Here is a 20497-nt window from a genome sequence, read left to right on the forward strand (position 1 = left end):
GATAATCGTAAAATATAATCACAAAACTGCTGCTAACAAGTTAAATCAAACTATCTCAATAAGTTTCCCTTTTCAGATCACAGCATGATTATGTCAAAACATAACCAACACTATAAGATAACATTTTACTTTGTTCATTTAACTGTTGTAAATCAATAACAGCAGACAAACAACTGTAAATATTAAAGTAAACATATAATGGTCTAGAGCCCAACTAAAGCAAACACCCATCACCTTAATGGTAACTTACAATTTGTGATTTTCTCCTTCAGTGATTCTGCTTGTTAACATCAGGTGTCTTCAATAATGCTCAAGCATCACTAAATTAATCACTTAATTATCTCATCAGCCCTAAATGCCGCTTCATCTGAAAGCAGGTGATGGTGATTTACTACTAATCAAGGAACCGGCTTTACTGACGAGATGCGCATAACAATATCGCGATTTAAATCGCCCAGCCCTAGTTATGAACACTAAAGATATGTGTATTTTAACTTTATACAACGTTTTATATTATTAAATATATAATTTAATATATAACATTTCCCTGGTTCTGTTCACACCCATAAGGGGAGGAGCAAGCGTGGGAAAAATCCCACGTCAAAAAGGGGGTGGAGCAATCGTGGAAAAAAATCCCCTGCTGGAAAGGGGGCGGGGCAAGCGTGGGAATATTCCCACGGTCAAAAAGGGGGCGTGGCTTAAGGGCAATAAATCACTCAAAGTGACATATAGTGCCCTATATTCTCTCTTATTATACTGCTATTTCTCTTTACAGTAAATAACTGTGTTTCCCATTGCATCATGGGAATTTTCTGTGACGTCTAACACCACATACAGAGACTTACTGTATTTTTTAAATTTGCTGTATACTACTGTATTTGACGTAACGGCCTCTCTGGCTGGCACCATTCCATCGTGCTTTTTATTTCCTAATTTTTGCCTTACCACGTGTCTACAACGCCATAACAGTCAGAGGATATTGGACACATTGAAGCGACCGGGCCGGACCATTAATGCAAAATGTAAACCTGTTTGTCCCTGGCCAGAAATAGCACGAGCACTTGGACTCGTAACGTTACCGTCCGTACGTCAGAAATATAACGGCGCATCACTATACACTGTCTGGGATTTGTCGTGTCTCGCCGGAGCATCCAGTGTAATATCACTGGGACTGTCTTTTGCTGGACCGCGCCGTTCGTGTCTGGCCCGGGGAAGAGACGGAATTCACTTCACCAAGAGAGAGACCAGCAAGCAAGGTAAAAAAATATTCTGTGTGTTGACAGGAATGTGCCCAGTTTAACCTGTTATACTCATCAACATGGCGGTAATGAACTTTACCACAGTAAACTGCGCTAACTTTTCATTTTACACACTTTGTTGTCGAGATAAAATACGCCCACAAGCAACGCTTAGTTTACATTAACAATAAATTAACTATGTGAAATTCTGTTTTGGTTGTAGATCAGTGGTTCTCAACCTTTTTTGGGCCAGCGCCCCCTATCCAATATCCAAATCCCTGAACGCCCCCCACCCCCAAACTAATGAGCGACCAGGAACGAGTGAGAGTTAACAGATGAAATAAGTGCAAAATGGTCTTTTATTAATACAATTGAACTATACTTCACAGTGATTAATCCAAAAAAAAAAAAAACAAGCTATAAACTGCATTGGCATAGCAATACCAGTGTTTCTCACAGGATTTTTGGTAAATCTGTGGTGAGTGGACCTCTGGCCTTCTAGGGGGGTTCGGGGGCATGCCCCCCGTAAGAAAATTTTGTGCATTTTAATGTTAAATTCATCAACCTGGTGCACTTTGTGAGTTCAAAATTAAAAGTGCCTACCCATATTCAGTGTGCAAATTAAACAAAGAAAAACTCAATCCTCTTTTATTTGTGTCTGTCTACATTACACTACTACATAATAATAGTTATAACATTAGTCCCATGACAGTAATAGCCATAGGCTATATTGTAAAACAAATACACTGAAAAATAAGTTTAATGTTAATAAGTTAATGAGTTTTACTCGCACACAGGCATCAAGAATCAGCATATGAATCTCAACAATGGTGACATGCTTCAATGGTGCAATGCATTCTGGGAGCCATGGATAAGTTTCGTATGATGCACTCAGAATGCATTGCACTATGAAGCATGTCACCATTGTTGAGATTCATATGCTGATTCTTGATGCCTGTGTGCAAGTAAAACTAACAGGAGCCCAAAATATGTAAATGGTGTGTTAAAAATCGTTTGATGTTCTGATTAAATTCTATTATTTTCTTGCTGTAGAATCACAACAATAAAACAAAATTAATAACATACTACCAGTATAAACCTCCCACATAATATCAATGAGTTAAGCCAATATATGATGATTATATTCAGCTTACAGCATCTGATTATACTTTCTCTTGCTGTTCTCATCATAACAAACAGACACAGCTGCCTGAGAAAAACAAATGTTGAAAAGTCAAGAGCCTGACTAAAGCACACACTGATCGCCACAATGGTAACATCAAATCAAACTATTATTTTCAAATAAGTAATCAACATCTAAACCTCTTCTTAATTCTTAATACGAACTTCTGTAGATGTCTGACAGAAATAAAGTCAGTCTGGTTAGTAATAAGTGAAGCTGGTAATGCTGTTTGTGGAGTTGTTTAATGAGATCTTGAGAGATGTAATGTATTTTATCTTCAGTTGATTTCATCCAAGGCTGTGGCTGGAAGTAGTTCTTGTGTTTCTCTTTCCTTCAGTGATTATGCTTGTTAACAGCAGGTGTTCTTCACTAATACAAAATCATTATTCAATCACTTATCTCATTACCTCCAACACTGATTAAGTGTTACATTAAACAGCCTGTAGTGTGCACACTAAGCAGTGTTCATTTCATCTGGGCAAATCCATGTGGGGCCTACATGGAAACTGGGTGCAAAACTGGCTGTGTCCCAGTTAGATAGCCCAGGTCAAACCCATTTGGGCCCCACATGGCTGTGCTGGCTGGGTAGTGATGCATGAGGTCCACTATAGTGGACAGATGATTAATCAGAATTTTCTCCCAATCTAAAAATACTTGGAAAATGTAACTGTGATATGACTCATTAGATATTGCTTGATGCCACAACATTTTTTTTTACTTGCAAGAGTCTCCTAGGATAGAAGGAATGGGTGGATATTCCTGAGCAAATTGGGATCTGGCTGTCGGCCATCTTGGTTTGGAGGGGGAAAAAATCGACACACAACGGCTTTCCACTTGGTGGCAGTGTACAGGATGATGCACTGGGGTCCACTGTAGAGGTTGATGTGCCATCAAAACCCATGCATATGCAAGAAAATGCTTTTTGAATAGCTGTCCACTGTAGTGGCCACTATGAAACGGTTAAGGACATTTTTTGCACAGTTTTTGGAAACTGTATGACTTTGTGTTTCAAGCCTGCTTACTATGTAACTTATCACCAGTTAGTATTTCAACATTGCGCAGTGCAAGAGTGACTGAAATGACAGATGCTCTTACTGATAAAAGTTCAATTGAAGATGCAAGTGACTCAACGATTTATAGCTAGATAAAAGCAAAAACGCTATATGCCAAGAATCAAGGGTTTTGCAATATAAATTTCTTCTGTAACACAAAGGAGGGGTGTAAGAATCTAACAGATATAAAGAGTGACTGAACAACACAAGGCACAACACAAACGGTGAGTTACTGTTTCATTCTTCATCTTTTACCTCATGGAATATTAAGACATTTCTACAACAGTGTAATTCAGAAAAATGCCCACAAACACCAATAATCTGATGATTTTTTTGCTTTGATTTCTTCCAGATTTATAAATAAAACATTGATTATAATCTGCAGTGATCAGCTGAGAAAAGATTGAGACGATGGCGGTAAGTTCATCCGCATTTACAGCGACTGTTTTACTTTTATTATAATTTCAGTGTGAATTGATCATTATAAATGAGGATCTTGATCAGTCGTGTCTCTCCAGATGACGGTGTGTGTCGCGGCTCTGCTCTCTGTTTTCGCGGCATCTGTTTGTGTTGCTGATGTTTTCAAGCCGGTCGACTGTTCTGACCTTTATAAAGCAGGACAAAAGCTCAGTGGGATTTACTCCATCTATCCAGCAGGAGACGTTCCTGTCTGGGTTTACTGTCACATGGTCTCAGATGGGAAATATGAAGACAACGGAGGATGGACGGTACGAATGTGACTTTAGATCATCAAACACACATCAGATCATACATTATGAATCATATATTCTATATAAACCCATCACAGGTGTTTCAGAGGAGAATGGACGGCAGTGTGAATTTCTATCGGCCGTGGAATCAGTACAAGAGCGGATTCGGGGCAACCGAGGGCGAATACTGGCTGCACTGTTAGACCTTACCGGGTTTTTTTACAGTAAAATACTGGCAACACTGTTGCCAGTAAAATACTGTTAATTGTACAGTTCTTTACTGTAATCTAGTTTGTTTCTGTAAAAATGCACTAAATTCTAATTCAAGTTTACTAATTTCACTTGCAGAAACCGACTGCCTTAAATTGACCAACTGTCATTTAAACTAAACTATATATAACATTCAAACTATGTATATTAACTAAAATTTATAATGCATTAATAATGTGAGCAAAGTATTACTGTGAACTTCTTTCATTTGAGACCACTAAAAAACTATTGAACATAAAGAGATTTCCACTGGATCAGCAACTACACAATCATCGCCTGTTAAATAAAGCAACATGCAGCATATCATCAATGTTTGTAGATCTTCTCCTGGACTGAAGCACAGGCTCTACTCTTCTGCACAATGGTGACCCAAAAAATAAATTTTACAGTAAACCACTGGCAACAGTGTTGCCAGTATATACCTGTTTTATGACTTACAGTTTATTACTGTTTAAATACATTTTTTGGGTGTGCCTTTTTATCTTACACTGTTAACCCTTTCAAACCCACAGGGAAATCCACACTACAAAGAGTAAAAGTAACATTGAGACAGTGCTGCAGTGAGATAATTAAGGGAATATGTAAGTGATTGTTGAGCATTAGTGATGAACACCTGCTGTTAACAAGCAGAATCACTGAAGGAAAGAGAAACACAAGAACTACGACTGACTTCCAGCCATTACACATTATTACACTTATTATTAACCAGTATGACTTTATTTCTGTCATACAGAAGTTGTTATTGAAAATGTTTGTTTGAAGTTACCATTATAGAGATCAGTGCTTGCTTTAGTTGGGATGTTGATGCTAAAACATTCATTTTTCTTTTGCTGCTTGAGCTGTGTTTTTGCAAGTCACACTTGTGCACACACACAGTTTATGAATGATTGCGGTTGTAATGCTTATGATGACAAAATCATCATGTTGCCTGTTCATTCACTAAGGAATTAATTCTTATTCATTCCGAGTTTTATCCTCGATCAAAAGTGTTACATTAGCACCACTGTGAAACTACAGCAATAAATTACTATGACTCATTTTTTTTTAACACATCATGCATAACCCAAAAAAAACAGAGCTACACTATGTTTTAGAAACACAGAGATATCACAATTTAGCACATTAATCTCAACAATGGTGGCAATATATATATATATTTTTTTATTATTCATGCAGCAGTGCATGCTGGGAGTTTTATATTATCCTGGAACCCAGCATGCATTGCGACATGAAACTTTTCACCATTGTTGAGATTCATATGCTGATTGTTGATGTCTGTGTGTGTCTGAGCCAAGCAGGAGTAAAATAAAATTGAATGCACTATATGATTGTAATTTTTCAGAAGACCTGATTACAGAAATATTGATTTCATTTTTTAGATACACAGACTTATGCTAAATATGTCATACCCATAATTTCAATGAATATATACAGAAAAAATCTGAAAATCAGATAGTCCAAGATGATTGTGACACCATCACAAAAAAAAAAAACACCTGATCATCTTCCTCTTGACTTTTTCTTGCCATAACAAATGTGTTTTATAAACTCACTGTTACAGCAGCCAGAGAGAGATGAATGGTAAGAAGTCCAGGGACAAGAGACCAACTAAAGCAAATACTGATCTCCATCATGGTGACAACAAACTTTATTATTAACTAAATCTCTGTTAATTCTCAACAAGAACTTTTGTACATGTATGAAAGAAATAATGTTAAACTGGTTTGTAAACTGGTTTCACACTCAGTGTTGCTGGAAGTCAGTTGTAGTTCTTGTGTTTCTCTTTTTTCTGTTCTTTTTTCTCTGTCCTTCAGTGATTCTGCTTATCAGGTGTTCATCAGTGTCTCAGTTCACTCACTTCTTTTCATTCACTCTGTCAAGGGGACTATATTAGTGAACTAATGTAGGGAATAGTGAATGAGGGTATAGGGTGTGATTGGGAAAACAGCCTCTGAGTGTCGATTTTGAGCACTGTTCATTTACAGTATATTCCTGTAGGCTATTTTTGTTTTCTACGGTATATTACTGTTTTAATGGAAAATGGTATGATACTGTCTGAATTACGCCTTTTTTTACAGCAAGGGTTAACAGTGTGGGTAAGATCTCACAGCTTTAAACATTGGTATTTGGTGTCAAGAAATGGTTTTGATAGAAGTGTTGATATTCATGTCCAGTGTTTGGTTGAACATGTTCTTCATGTGTGTGTGTGTGTAGTAGTAGTAGTAGTAGTAGTAGCTTTATTGGTCACTAGTCACAGGTACCAGCGAAATTCCGCCATCAACCTGTCCATACAAACATACATACAATATGACAAGGGGGAAGACAGGACAGGAAGACAGAGCATTGAGGAAAAAAATACAGCATAACATGAGGAGAGGTGAGGAGGAAAAAAAGGCAACCCCCAGACTATGCTCCTGTAAGGAGTACAGTTTGGGAACAGTAAAAAAACACCTCAGCAACATTAGCACATAATCAGTACACAACATGAACACACAAGACTTGCAACAGGGGAGGGGAGTGGGGGGTGGAGGTAACCCAGCACAGGCAAGCAGCCATCCGGTCCTGCAGCCATTTTCGGCGCTGGTCAGACCCGCCTGTCAGACTGGGGGTACAAAGCGTCGAAGGCGAGGGATGGGGGGTGGGGGAGGGTGATTGCATATCTGTGTATATGTAAGAGTCCGTGTATGTGTAGGCCTCGAGAGTCGCTACGCCTGACATCCTAATCTAGGTGCTTCAGTCCGCAGGATGTCATAGCGATACACAGCAGTTGCCATGGAGTCAACCTTGATCAGGTCCCAGACAGAGTCAACAATCAGCAGGTGTCAGTGGGGAGTGGGGGAAGGAAGGCAAGAGCGTCTCGCTGCAGTGCTCTCTCCAGAGGGAGTTGTTGTTGCAGCAGCAGCCTCGGCCAAGGCCAGTGCTGGTAGAGGGGGGCCGAAAGCAGATAAGATTGGGGTTGTTTGGTCTTGGGACGAGTAGCCGCATTCCAATTTACACAGCTCCTGGTCCATTTGGGTCTCCGAAACGATCCATTTGCCTTTGCAAAGCTGTAAGCTTCTCCAAGATGTTATCAATATTTTGGTTCATAGTCACCAAAGTCACAGTCTGAGTGCTGACAGCTCTGCCCACTGCTTCAATCATGACGGGCAGCCTTGTGGGGTTTTGGACAGCTGTCACCGTCTTCTTAATTCCTCGATAAACCAGGGCAATGCCTAATCCAAACAGCAGAAAACCTGTTATCATGGTTCCGAAAAGGTAGATATCTTCAATGTCCTCCACGGAAAGAGCCGCCAGACACACGACCCGCCACCTCTCCCACGCGTCCATCGTGTAGCCAGCAGCGAACGTTCCGGCAGGGCAGTCAGGTTCCCCCGAACCCAAGCTTCTCGTCGAGAAGATGGTGTCAATTGCGTTGAGAGACCAGTTGATCAAATCCATAATTTCTTAGTTTGGAGAGCAGTGCGGAGAGAGTCTCTCAAAGTACAAGACAGTAGACTAGACGAGACGAGAGGAGCAAAGCAGGGGAGATAAGGGAGAGGAAGGGAAGAAAATGCGACCGCCTTCGTTGAGAGCCAAAGAGAGATATGTGTGTGTGTGTGTGTGTGTGTGAACAGGGTTGGAGAACATGTACCAGCTGACACGTAACAGAAAGTACATGCTGAGAGTGGATCTGGAGGACTTCACTGGAAGGAAGGGTTTTGCTCTGTACTCGTCCTTCTCTGTGGGTCCTGAATCTGACGGGTATAAACTGCAAGTTTCAGGGTTCAAGGATGGAGGAGCAGGTAGGACACTTTCATACTTAAACACTCGAGTGCACTTGTTCATGTACTTTCAAAAGTCTTTGGGATTTTACTGAAGTATTCTTCATCTAAATATAATGTTAATGTACGGTGGCCGAGAGAGCTCAACGCGCTGCAACTGAAGAAAACACATGCAAATAGAAAAAACACCCGCAAATTAAGAAAACATCTTCATCAGTTTCACAACACATGTGTGCTCCAAATACTCACAACACAACCAAATACAGAAACGCTCTGCAAAAGTTCAGAACACAACCAAATACAGAAACGCGCTGCAAATAAGACAAACACAACGGAAATGTTTCCGGGGAACCCAATAAGTGACGGACGGACGGCTGGGACGTGCTTATTGCTCGTGAGCTTTACCTATGCCTTTACCAGTAAATAGTATAGATAGTATAAATAGATACTAGTATAAAGAGCCTTTACCTCTTAAAAGGGCAGACAGCAGAGCCCTTGAATTAGGCACTTTGGAGGGAGCGGGGCACTTGTGTGCCATTATGTTGATGACGGGAGCAACGAAAGACAACGTAATTTCCTCATTATTTTCACCTGGGATGTTCCCATGACAACGCAGCGCGTGTCCATCAGCTGAATAGCTGTTCTTACCAGAAATATAGTATTATTGCTGTTAACATAACTGTTGCAAATAAATATACATTTTATACAACAAAGTTTTTAAAATATGCGTTATATCTGTGTGTGAGTGTCTCAACTTTAAAACTTGCCGTCTCATATTTGGACCCTAGCTGCATTCTAACATTTCTTATGAAACTTATTTTAACATAACATGACAAAATGTGTACAATGTAACTGATGTATAGATTAATGTCTTTCCCTCATGTTCTTTTTCTCTCTTTTTTTATTTATTTATTTATTTTAGTCTTCAGCTCATTGTTCTTTTTAGTATTCTTATGACATTGAACATATTGTAAATACATTTTGTATATTGTATACAAAGTTGTATGTCATAAACGTGTCATCTCTGTATGTTTTGCAAAAATTAAAATTATTATTAAAATTAAATAATAATAAAAGTAGACAGCTGTAAGCACGTCCCAGCCGGGTCCGTCACTTATTGGGTTCCCCGGAAACATTTCCGTTGTGTTCTGTCCTATTTGCATCGCGTTTCTGTATTTGGTTGTGTTGTGAGTATTTGGAGCACACATGTGTTGTGAAACTGATGAAGATGTTTTCTTAATTTGCAGGTGTTTTTCTATTTGCATGTGTTTTCTTCAGTTGCAGCGCGTTGAGCTCTCTCGGCCACCGTATTAATGTCCTCAATGATGCTCTTCTTCTCTGCAGGCGACTCTCTGACCTACCATAATGGACAGAAGTTCACCACCTTTGACAAAGACCAAGACACCCATGAGAAGAACTGTGCCAAACTGTATCTTGGGGCATTTTGGTACGCAGCCTGTCACTATGCAAACCCCAACGGTGTGTATTTATGGGGGGAAGATCCCACCATTTTTGCCATTGGACATGTTTGGTACCACTGGAAGAGTAATTATGCTGTCGGTATGAAATCCATCAGCATGAAGATCAGACCTGTGTCTTAGACATTTGAAGAAACATTACAGTGAGAGAAAGAAAATAAATTAAGGTCAAAGGGTTTCCTTTAATCCGTTAACTGTGTAATTTAGAATATATCTGGCTGATATTTTGTGTAATCTCATCAGCTATTTTCTTTTTAGTTTTGGGTCACTTTAAATTTACATCTGAAATGAATCAACAATAAACTTCAAAAAACTCCTGCAACAAACTCATTATGTGTCAATGTAGTTTGTTAATTATTGAAACTGATCAGTATAATTTCTCCATTGAAAAATCTCCAATAAAACAATGCAATAGATGTAAATTTTAGTAAAGTCGAACTGTTGGATTTTTAGGCATTTATTTTGGTGTGTCGCACAGATATTTATTATTGTGATATTTACAAAAGAACTTACTTATTTTTATAGTTTATGAGTATTCTGCTAACCATGTAACTTATCACCAGTTAGTATTTCAACATTGTGCAGTGCAAGAGTGACTGAAATGACAGATGCTCTTACTGATAAAAGCTCAGTTGAAGATGCGACCCACATAGCAACATTGTGTCGGCCCAGATCCGACCCACATCTGGCACACGTGGAAAGATGATCTGGCCCACATGCAGCGTGGAATTACGGCACTTGGGTGGGCCACTCCTGTTTGCCAGATCTGGGCCACAAGCAGGCCATAGCAATGCCACATCTCAGCCAAGAGCAAAGAAATAAACCAGAACTGGACCTTATCTGAGCCACAAAATCTGTGTATATTAAATATGAAGTCATCTCAGCCTGTTAACAAAAAGAATCACTGAAAGAAAGAAGAGAACAGAAAAAAGAGACGAGCAGAAACACAAGAACTAACTGACTTCAGACACAGCCTCAGATGAAATCAACTGAAGAGAAAAGAAGACATTAAATCTGTGAAGATCTCAGCAGAGGAGGATTAAACAACTCCACAAACAGCATTACCAGCTTCACTTATTACTAACCAGACTGACTTTATTTCTGGCAGACGTCTACAGAAGTTTTTATTGAGAATTAACAGAGGTTTAACTCTGGTTCATTTGAAGTCACCATAATAGTGAATAGTGTTTCCATTAGTTGGGCTCTTAAGTCTTGTTATATCGTTTGTCTTTTTTGGCCGCAGTGACAGTGTGTTTGTCGAACACATTTGCAGCAGCAAAGAAAGCTTAAGTGAAACGAGATCAGGTGATGATGGTTTCCTGTTGATGGTTTTATAATCATCATGAAATAGACTGATTCACTGAGGTAAATTGAATCTAACAACTGTGTTGTTCCACTAATATATTCTCATCAAAAACCCTGTGTTACTGCAGCGTGAGGTCCAGCAATATTATAACAATCAGCTAGAAGATTTTAACGAACATGAAAAATGAATCCATGGTGACACACATAGATATCAAAAATCAGCATATGAATCTCAACAAGGGTGGCAATATATATATTTTTTAGATAAACAGATTAATTCAGAACATCACTGAAAATCTACTAAATGTCACAAAAAAAAAACAACAGCAAAAAATTAAAGCACATATTTAGAATTAAAATAATAGGACAATTCAGCTGCATGATTTATTCATGTTGCAATGCATGCTGGGAGTTTTGTACAATGATGGTACCCAGCATGCATTGCAGCAAGGTACTTTTGATTGTCACCATTGTTGAGATTCATACGTTGATTATTGATGTCTGTGTTTGTCATCCAACAGTAATTTTTCATGCTCATGTTTGTTAAAATCTTCTAACTGATTGTTATAATATTGCTGGACCTCACGCTGCAGTAACACAGGGTTTGTGATGAGAATACATTAGTGGTACAACACAATTGTTAGATTCAAATTACCTCAGTGAAACAGTCTATTTCATGATGATTATAAAACCATCATCACCTGATCTCGTTTCACTTTAGCTTTCTTTGCTGCTGCAAATGTGTTTGACAAACACACTGTCACTGCGGCCAAAAAAGACAAAAGATATAATAAGAGTTAATAGCCCAACTAATGGAAACACTATTCACTATTATGGTGACTTCAAATGAAACACATTAGAGTTAAACCTCTGTTAATTCTCAATAAAAACTTTTGTAGACGTCTGCCAGAAATAAAGTCAGTCTGGTTAGTAATAAGTGAAGCTGGTAATGCTGTTTGTGGAGTTGTTTAATCCTCCTCTGCTGAGATCTTCACAGATTTAATGTCTTCTTTTCTCTTCAGTTGATTTCATCTAAGGCTGTGTCTGAAGTCAGTTGTAGTTCTTGTGTTTCTGCTCGTCTCTAGATCTGGGCCACAAGCAGGCCATAGCAATGCCACATCTCAGCCAAGAGCAAAGAAATAAACCAGAACTGGACCTTATCTGAGCCACAAAATCTGTGTATATTAAATATGAAGTCATCTCAGCCTGTTAACAAAAAGAATCACTGAAAGAAAGTATTTTCTGTTCTCTTCTTTCTTTCAGTGATTCTTTTTGTTAACAGGCTGAGATGACTTCATATTTAATATACACAGATTTTGTGGCTCAGATAAGGTCCAGTTCTGGTTTATTTCTTTGCTCTTGGCTGAGATGTGGCATTGCTATGGCCTGCTTGTGGCCCAGATCTGGCAAACAGGAGTGGCCCACCCAAGTGCCGTAATTCCACGCTGCATGTGGGCCAGATCATCTTTCCACGTGTGCCAGATGTGGGCCGGATCTGGGCCGACACAATGTTGCTATGTGGGGAGTGACTCAACGATTTATAGATGTTTCATGATCATTGAACTCAGATTAAATTGTCATCATGTCAGAGTTGCGTTAATGCGGCACTTTCTGCTGCTTCTCCACTATCCTGTCAAAATAAAAGCAAACAACAGTTTAATAAATGACAAAAGAAACAGGCAGCTTTCATTAACACACGCTATGTGCCAAGAATCAAGGCTTTTGCAATATAAATTTCTTCTGTAACACAAAGGAGGGGCGTAAGAATCTAACAGATATAAAGAGTGACTGAACAACACAACCCAGCTAACAGGGAACGTTCCCATAACTTTCGCTAACGTTATGTAAAAGTTATGTAAATGTTAGTGTGACAGGTTGATAATCTAACGTTCAGTTTTGCTCATTGGAATTGGGGAACTTGTAATGGTTGTATATTGCAAATGACTAGATACGCCCACCGGCGTTGAGCCGCAGTTGATATTGAGTACACCTGTGCGGTGCAATCATGAGGGTGCGTCTGTGTCTAGTGGCGTGATAAAAACCCTGTCGAAGTTTGGTTGATTGTTATTCTTCTCTGTGCGGTGTGAAGTAACCGGCTACCCATTTCTAGTTGCTTTGCCTCTCTGGTGAGTTGTTTTCCGTATGTTCCCATCTCAATCGCAGATCATGGTCTAAATATAGCCTATGTTTGCCATCAGGAATGCGTGGGTGTGAAGTGGCGAGCGCAGGGAATATAAAGGTTACTATAGCTTAAATTCCCCTACGAGGTAAGAAGTGTTATAATCGGTGTCTTATTTTGGGAGGGGGGAAATAATCAATGTATTTACTATTAGTGTTTTTATTGCAGGTGCGGCCCAAGAGCGCTAGCTGCTGTTTTTTTATATTTATTTTGTCACTGCTTCATGGTCCTAGTACAACTGACGGCAGCGGATATTGCGGTTTTGAACCGCTAACGATCGAGCTCTTTAACGAGCTGCTCGTAAGAAATGTGTTGAAATACTGACGTAGCCTAATGTATGTTCGATGGGCTATTAAGTTATAGTAAACTGCTATGCTGGTAGCCTGGTCCATTTAAAGCAGCGCAAACAATATTAATGTAGTGGGATTGCCCCTTTAAGGATAGTTGCATGGCCCCTTTAAGAATGGTGCCCAGATTGCCTAAAGTGGGTGGGTACGTCAGGTAATTATGTAGCTATATAAACACAGGTGAGATTTGGTTTCTTCATGACCATATGCTGATGTGGCTTGCTGGTGTAGGTCTTGCATCTCCTTAACTCCTCAAGAAAGGTATGTTCTGTTAAATTGAAGGATCAAAGATGGGAGGGAAATCTAAATTTAGAATATGAGTGTTTGTGGGGATTTCATTTAATTCACTTCTTTGATTGATTTGTTTGTTTGGTATAATTTTAGATTAGTTGGGTGTGTCCAGGCATTGTTAGTGAGCATGTGAGTGTCCTGCACAGGAAAGGTAACTTTATTTTTCCCTTACCCTATTTGTGTGATTTAAATGTGAGGAGTGGGGAGGGAGAAAAGACCAAACAAAAATATTTATTTGTTTTGCAGAAGTTGCCAGCTGCTGCTTTGCTGCTGTTTAAATAGCGTGTCCAGTTTTGGGACGCGGGATTTGCATTTGTGCAAGTGTTTGTACGGAATGTTTTCAGTTGCTCGTGCCTGTGCCGCGCTCACGTGGTTGTATTGAACAAATGAGCGAGCATCGGCAGTTCGCTATTACCTATACCACGCCCGCTTGGTTTCATCGAACGTCTTCAGCCGTTATTCCCATTTCAACTCTCGAGATTGCATGGAAGATCCTCGTCTACACAACGCTCACGTTGTAACGTGCTGTACATCCGTGGCCTTGTTTCTGGCGCCACTTGGTTTTCGCTGGTGAAAGTACAGTGGGTTGTATCAATGCATTGTCTGTGTATTTCGTGTAAGTGTGTGTAATGTTTAATTGAAATTGTTGTTCCTTTTGGTGTGCTTAATTTCTTTATCTTATTATTGTTATAATTTTTGTTATTGGGTTTTGATTATTACCCAACTTATTTAATTTGTTTATTGTTTGTATGTATCAGTTTTTTTCTTTTTTTATATTGATACTGCTTGAATGCAGATCTGTTAACTTTGGTTTCTTTTGGTTGTATTTATTCGTCTTGCTCTACATTAATGCTGCTCTAATACAGAGCCGATTAATTTTGGTTTATTTGATTGGTGTTGAGTGGGTTTAAATTATTTTGATGTTTGGTTGGTTTGGTTTGAAGTGCTTGTGATTTGTATTTATTTTTGGTTTAGTTGAATAGCAAAATGTTTTAGCAAGGAAAGAAACCACCTTGTTCAATTTGTATCTTATGATTTTTGTGAAATCTTATTGCTTGTTTTTTTTTGTTTTGTGTGCTTGACCAGCATATGGCCCCCCTGCAAATTGACCAGAACGAAGCCCATTGGGCTGACTTATTAAAGTGTCTTTTTATCATGAATGTTGAGCTCAGCTGTTTTAGTGTTTAATTGATAAATAAAATTGTAAACTGTGGTATTGTCTCTGCTTGTCCTTTTCATTTATTTGAAAGCCTGTTATTGAGGAGGCTTAAATTTGGTGTCTTATTAGTGAGCTGATACTCTCATTCGGTCACATTAACATTAGTCTTAAAGGACAAGTTCGGTATTTTACACTTAAAGCCCTGTTTACAGATCGTTTCTGATGAAATAGAACGGTTAAGATTAAAATTTGGACACATGCTCCTGTCCCGAGAATTTTAGGTTTCTTTCGCTTTCCCCAAAACCTCTAGAATGGGTGTATAGGTGCACTGGAATAATCCTTCATAAAACGCATTAAACTTTCGTTTACAAAGACGTGAAACTCACCGAGTGGTCAGGGGTGTGCACTGACATGCTCACACAAAAATCGCTGCAAAAGATGCAGTTTTCTCATTTTGGAAATGTTATGAAAACATAATTTTTTTTAATGTTTTCTAAACGTTCAAAACATCCAGTTTTTTAGAAATGTTTTCAGAACGTTTTGTCTAAACATTTATACATAACTTTTAAAGAACGTTAGTGAACGTTATGGGAACGCTCTCTTTAAAATATACTGTAAAATAAAACCTAAAAATAACCTGCAGAGAACGTTCTCAATTTAAAAAACTGGACGTTTTCAATGTTTAAAAAACATTTAGAAATAACGTTTTCCTAACCTAATGGGAATGTTAGCAAAACGTTCTGACAACTTATTTTTGTTAGCTGGATTAATGGTTAATGGTTGCCTGGAGACGCTGGATGTTTGGTGTAAAGATGGCATGGAATGGAGCGCATGCGCAGAGTTGTGAGTGATAGAACGACAATGAGAGAATTTAACTACGGTGTACATTTTAGGACATCCTCAGACCTCAGACATATGAAGACAAGGCATCATGCCTCAGACTAAAAGGCTTCAGTCATTGGACAAAACGGCATCGCGCCTCAGACTGAAAAGCTTCAGGTCTCAGGAAAAACAATGTCAGGTGTCAGGTCTCGTACAATTAGGCATCAGACGAAACAGCCTCAGACAAAAAGGCATCAGACATAAAGACATCGGACGAAACGGACTCAGACTAAAAGGCATCAGACATAAAGGCATCGGACGAAACGGACTCAGACTAAAAGGCATCAGACGAAACGGACTCAGACTAAAAGGCATCAGACAAAAAGGCATCAGACGAAACGGACTCAGACTAAAAGGCATCAGACAAAAAGGCATCAGACGAAACGGACTCAGACTAAAAGGCATCAGACATAAAGGCATCGGACGAAACGGACTCAGATTGAGTTTGGAGGTTCGCATTGCCCCGCCACATGTGACATCACATGTACGCAACACGAGACTGTGTTGATGTACGCGATTCATAGCTCGAAAGAACGCTTTACTTGTTACATTTCTGAAGTCTCTAAGGTTGATTAAAAACAAGAAAAGTGACAGATTCTTGAAATATCATGATGATATTTTTGACAATACCACTGATGCATAATGTTTCCTCTGTGTATTTATTTATTTATTTATTTATTTGAAGCTTTACATATACTTATCAACATAATTAGTGTGTGTATATATATATATATATATATATATATATATATATATATATATACAGTACAGGCCAAAAGTTTGGAAACATTACTATTTTTAATGTTTTTGAAAGAAGTTTCTTCTGCTCATCAAGCCTGCATTTATTAGATCAAAAATACAGGAAAAAAAATGTAATATTGTGATATATTATTACAATTTAAAATAATTGGTTTTCAATTTATTATACTTTAAATTATAATTTATTTCTGTGATGCAAAGCTGAATTTTCAGGATCATTACTCCAGTCTTCAGTGTCACATGTGACATCCAGTCTATCACATGATCCTTTAGAAATCATTCTGATTTATTATGAGTGTTGGAAACATTTCTGCTGCCTAATATATTTGATGAATAAAAGGTTAAAAAGAACTGCATTTATTCAAAATAAAAAAAAATATTTTCTAATAATATAAATCTTCTTTACAGGGGCGGATCTAGAAAAATATTTATGGTGTGGCGAGAGGGGTGGCAACATATGGCAGACATACTGAATTTAATCACAGTTAAATTGGCCATAACATTTAATTCGTTGCTGCCAACTAGGGTGATCCGCCCCTGCTTCTTTACTATCACTTTTTATCAATTTAACACATCCTTGCTGAATAAAAGTATTGATTTATTTCAAAAAAAGAAAAGAAAAAATGACTGACCCCAAATTACTGACCAGTGTATATTGTTGTTACAAAAGATTTATATTTTTAAAATATTTCATATTCAATATTTTTTATTCATCAAAGTATCCTAAAAAAGTATCACAGGTTAGGAAAAAATATTAAGCAGCAGAACTGTTTCCAACTTTGATAAAGAATCATCATATTAGAATGATTTCTAAAGGATCTTGTGATAGACTGGAGTAATGATCCTGAAAATTCAGCTTTGCATCACAGAAATAAATGATAATTTAAAGTATAATAAATTGAAAACCAATTATTTTAAATTGTAATAATATATCACAATATTATTATTTTTTTCTGTATTTTTGATCAAATGCAGGCTTGATGAGCAGAAGAAACTTCTTTCAAAAACATTCTCTCTGTCCTAGCATGTATCCCATATTTGTATAAAATTTGTGGTTAAAAACTTTTTTTGTAAAAAAACAAAACAAAATTTAATAGGCTATGTTTCAAAAATTTTGGCCTGTAGGCCTACTGTATATATATATATATATATATATATATATATATATGCTTTAATGAAATGTTACACTAATTAAGTTGTTTACAGAAGAGAACATGCATTTTGCAAGTTTTATTTGCACATTTAAAAACTTAGATGCCATATTTCAACTAGCTAGTTTGTATGTTGGCAAACTAACGTGGAGTTAAAGCGTTCTTTCGAGCTATGAACCGCGTACATGTGACGTCATATGGGGCGGAGCAATGCGAACCTCCAAACTCCATCTGAGTCCGTTTCGTCCGATGCCTTTATGTCTGATGCCTTTTAGTCTGAGTACGTTTCGTCTGATGCCTTTTAGTCTGAGTCCGTTTCGTCTGATGCCTTTTTGTCTGAGTCCGTTTCGTCTGATGCCTTTTAGTCTGAGTCCGTTTCGTCTGATGCCTTTTAGTCTGAGTCCGTTTCGTCTGATGCCTTTTAGTCTGAGTCCGTTTCGTCTGATGCCTTTTTGTCTGAGTCCGTTTCGTCTGATGCCTTTTAGTCTGAGTCCGTTTCGTCTAATGTCTTTTTGTCTGAGTCCGTTTTGTCTGATGCCTTTTAGTCTGAGTCCGTTTCGTCCGATGCCTTTATGTCTGATGCCTTTTAGTCTGAGTCCGTTTCGTCCGATGCCTTTATGTCTGATGCCTTTTTGTCTGAGGCTGTTTCGTCTGATGCCTAATTGTACGAGACCTGACACCTGACATTGTTTTTCCTGAGACCTGAAGCTTTTCAGTCTGAGGCGCGATGCCGTTTTGTCCAATGACTGAAGCCTTTTAGTCTGAGGCATGATGCCTTGTCTTCATATGTCTGAAGTCTGAGGATGTCCTAAAATGTACACCGTACTGAATCAGATGAAATGCTGGGTAACGCTTTAGATTACAGCCCGGAAAGTACTGCGTAATTAAAATGAAAGTACAGTATAACTTTCGGTAATTACAGTGTACCTATAAGGTACTTGCGTGTAAGTATAGGGGAACAATATGTGAAGTCTTGGGAATAAAGGTGTAACAACCAGGAAAATACTGCGTAATTAAAACGAAATACGTACGTGTAAGTATAGGGGAATAATATGTTTTGTGAATAAAGGGGTAACAACCAGGAAAATAACAAATTATTTAGGCAAATTATTTAGACTAAGTATTTTAGAATCTTACTTGTGGGAGCAATTTAGCGAGTACATACACTGCACCTTTTTGTAATAATAGTGTATAAAAATACATAAAGGCTTTTTTTAAAATTACGGGGTACATATCAGTGCATTTATAAAGTAGGCTAATTTGTTATTATTGCAAAGGTGCACTGATTAAGTTTCAAGGCAAGTAAAGCTATTGCAACTTTTTTTTTTTTTAAATGCTGGGAAAATATAGGCTACTCTTGTTCCATGTAGTTACAGGGTAAGTATGACATTGCGGGCTGTAAATTAAAGTGGTGCTTCTTACCCTCTTGTTTCATGTAGTTACAGGGTAAGTACAATAAAAACACATGTACACACACAATCTGACATCACTTGGAAAACCTTTATTTGAAAAACAACTTATTTCAAAACAGATTTACAACATATTACACTTCTTATTCTTTATTATTTTTTTTAAATCAACTTTTCATTTCAAATACTAAAGTCCTGACAGAAAGTAGCATGTTTTGTCCTTTTTTGTCCCTCTTGGTCCTCCTCTTCTTTTTCTATCGTTCCACTGATTAGCCTAATCTTAAGAAGGAGTCTTTTTCTATTATGTATTATGTATTAAAAGAAAATACAGTACACCCAGAAATGTTCTCATAATTTACTCATCTTTTCGCTACCGACCAACTATCACCAGCGAGTGCATGAGAGTCGGCTTCATGGGGTCGGCTTGAATGGCCGGCTTGAATTTAAGCGTTCATTGCATTCTTGCGGGAGTATGATGTGAAACTCGCGCGAGAACTGGTGTCTGTTCTTCTGCATGGTTTGTTTTTCATTATTATTATCTGTTATTGTTTGTATTTTGTTGTGAGCAATAATGAAAACATTAAAAAAAAAAATAATTCGACATTCGGTTTTTCGGTGCGCTTACGTCGTGCTTTAAATTGTCAAGCGTAAACTTACTCAACCCTCTCATGAACGCGCAGGTGACAGTTGGTCGGAAGCGATAGTCTACAGTTTAAAAATTTAAAATATTTGGTATTTTTCTTACAAACGCTTATTGTTTCACTTCAGAAGACATTGATTCATCCATTGGGGTCGTATGGATTACTCTAGTTATTGTTGTATGTGCTGTTGTCAACTTTTAGGAACACATGAGCTTGCATTATATGCATTTACAGAGATTATTTATTTTTCTAAACTTTTGTGTTAATCTGAAGAAGGAAATTCGTATACATCTCGGATGACATGAGGGTAAAAGATGAGTAAATGGTGAGGACATTTCTGTACTGTATTTTCTTTTAAAAGAAATTCAAAGTCCTGATTGATTAGTGTAATGCATTAGGTTCAATCCCAGCTAACAAAGAACCCAACAAACACAGAACTTTCCCCCTAATGTTCCCATATGGTTCCCATTTGGTTATTGTTTTGGGAACCAAATAAGAACGTTCTAGGAACGTTCTCTGTAGGTTCTTTTTTTATAACCTAAAGAGGACTTTCAAGATCTTTCCCTGCAGGTTATTTTTAGGTTTTATTTTATAACCCAAAGAAAACCTTCCCAGAACGTTCCCTGCAGGATATTTTTAGGTTTTATTTTACAGTATATTTTAAAGACAGCTTTCCAGAACG

General features: G+C 38.0%; 1 protein-coding gene across 1 annotated transcript; it reads left to right on the plus strand.

Moving 5' to 3' along the window:
• Positions 1-3485: 3485 nt before the first annotated feature.
• LOC311076734 (microfibril-associated glycoprotein 4-like) lies at positions 3486-10018 on the plus strand. The gene is made up of 6 exons (XM_084105145.1): positions 3486-3697; positions 3826-3890; positions 3992-4201; positions 4282-4381; positions 8068-8235; positions 9559-10018. Exons 2-6 carry the CDS (start codon positions 3885-3887, stop codon positions 9813-9815), a joined length of 741 nt encoding a protein of 246 aa, XP_083961271.1. The 5' UTR covers positions 3486-3697; positions 3826-3884; the 3' UTR covers positions 9816-10018.
• Positions 10019-20497: the final 10479 nt, after the last annotated feature.

Source organism: Abramis brama (assembly GCF_963993115.1).
Source record: "Abramis brama genome assembly, chromosome: 2".
Lineage (NCBI taxonomy): Eukaryota > Metazoa > Chordata > Actinopteri > Cypriniformes > Leuciscidae > Abramis > Abramis brama.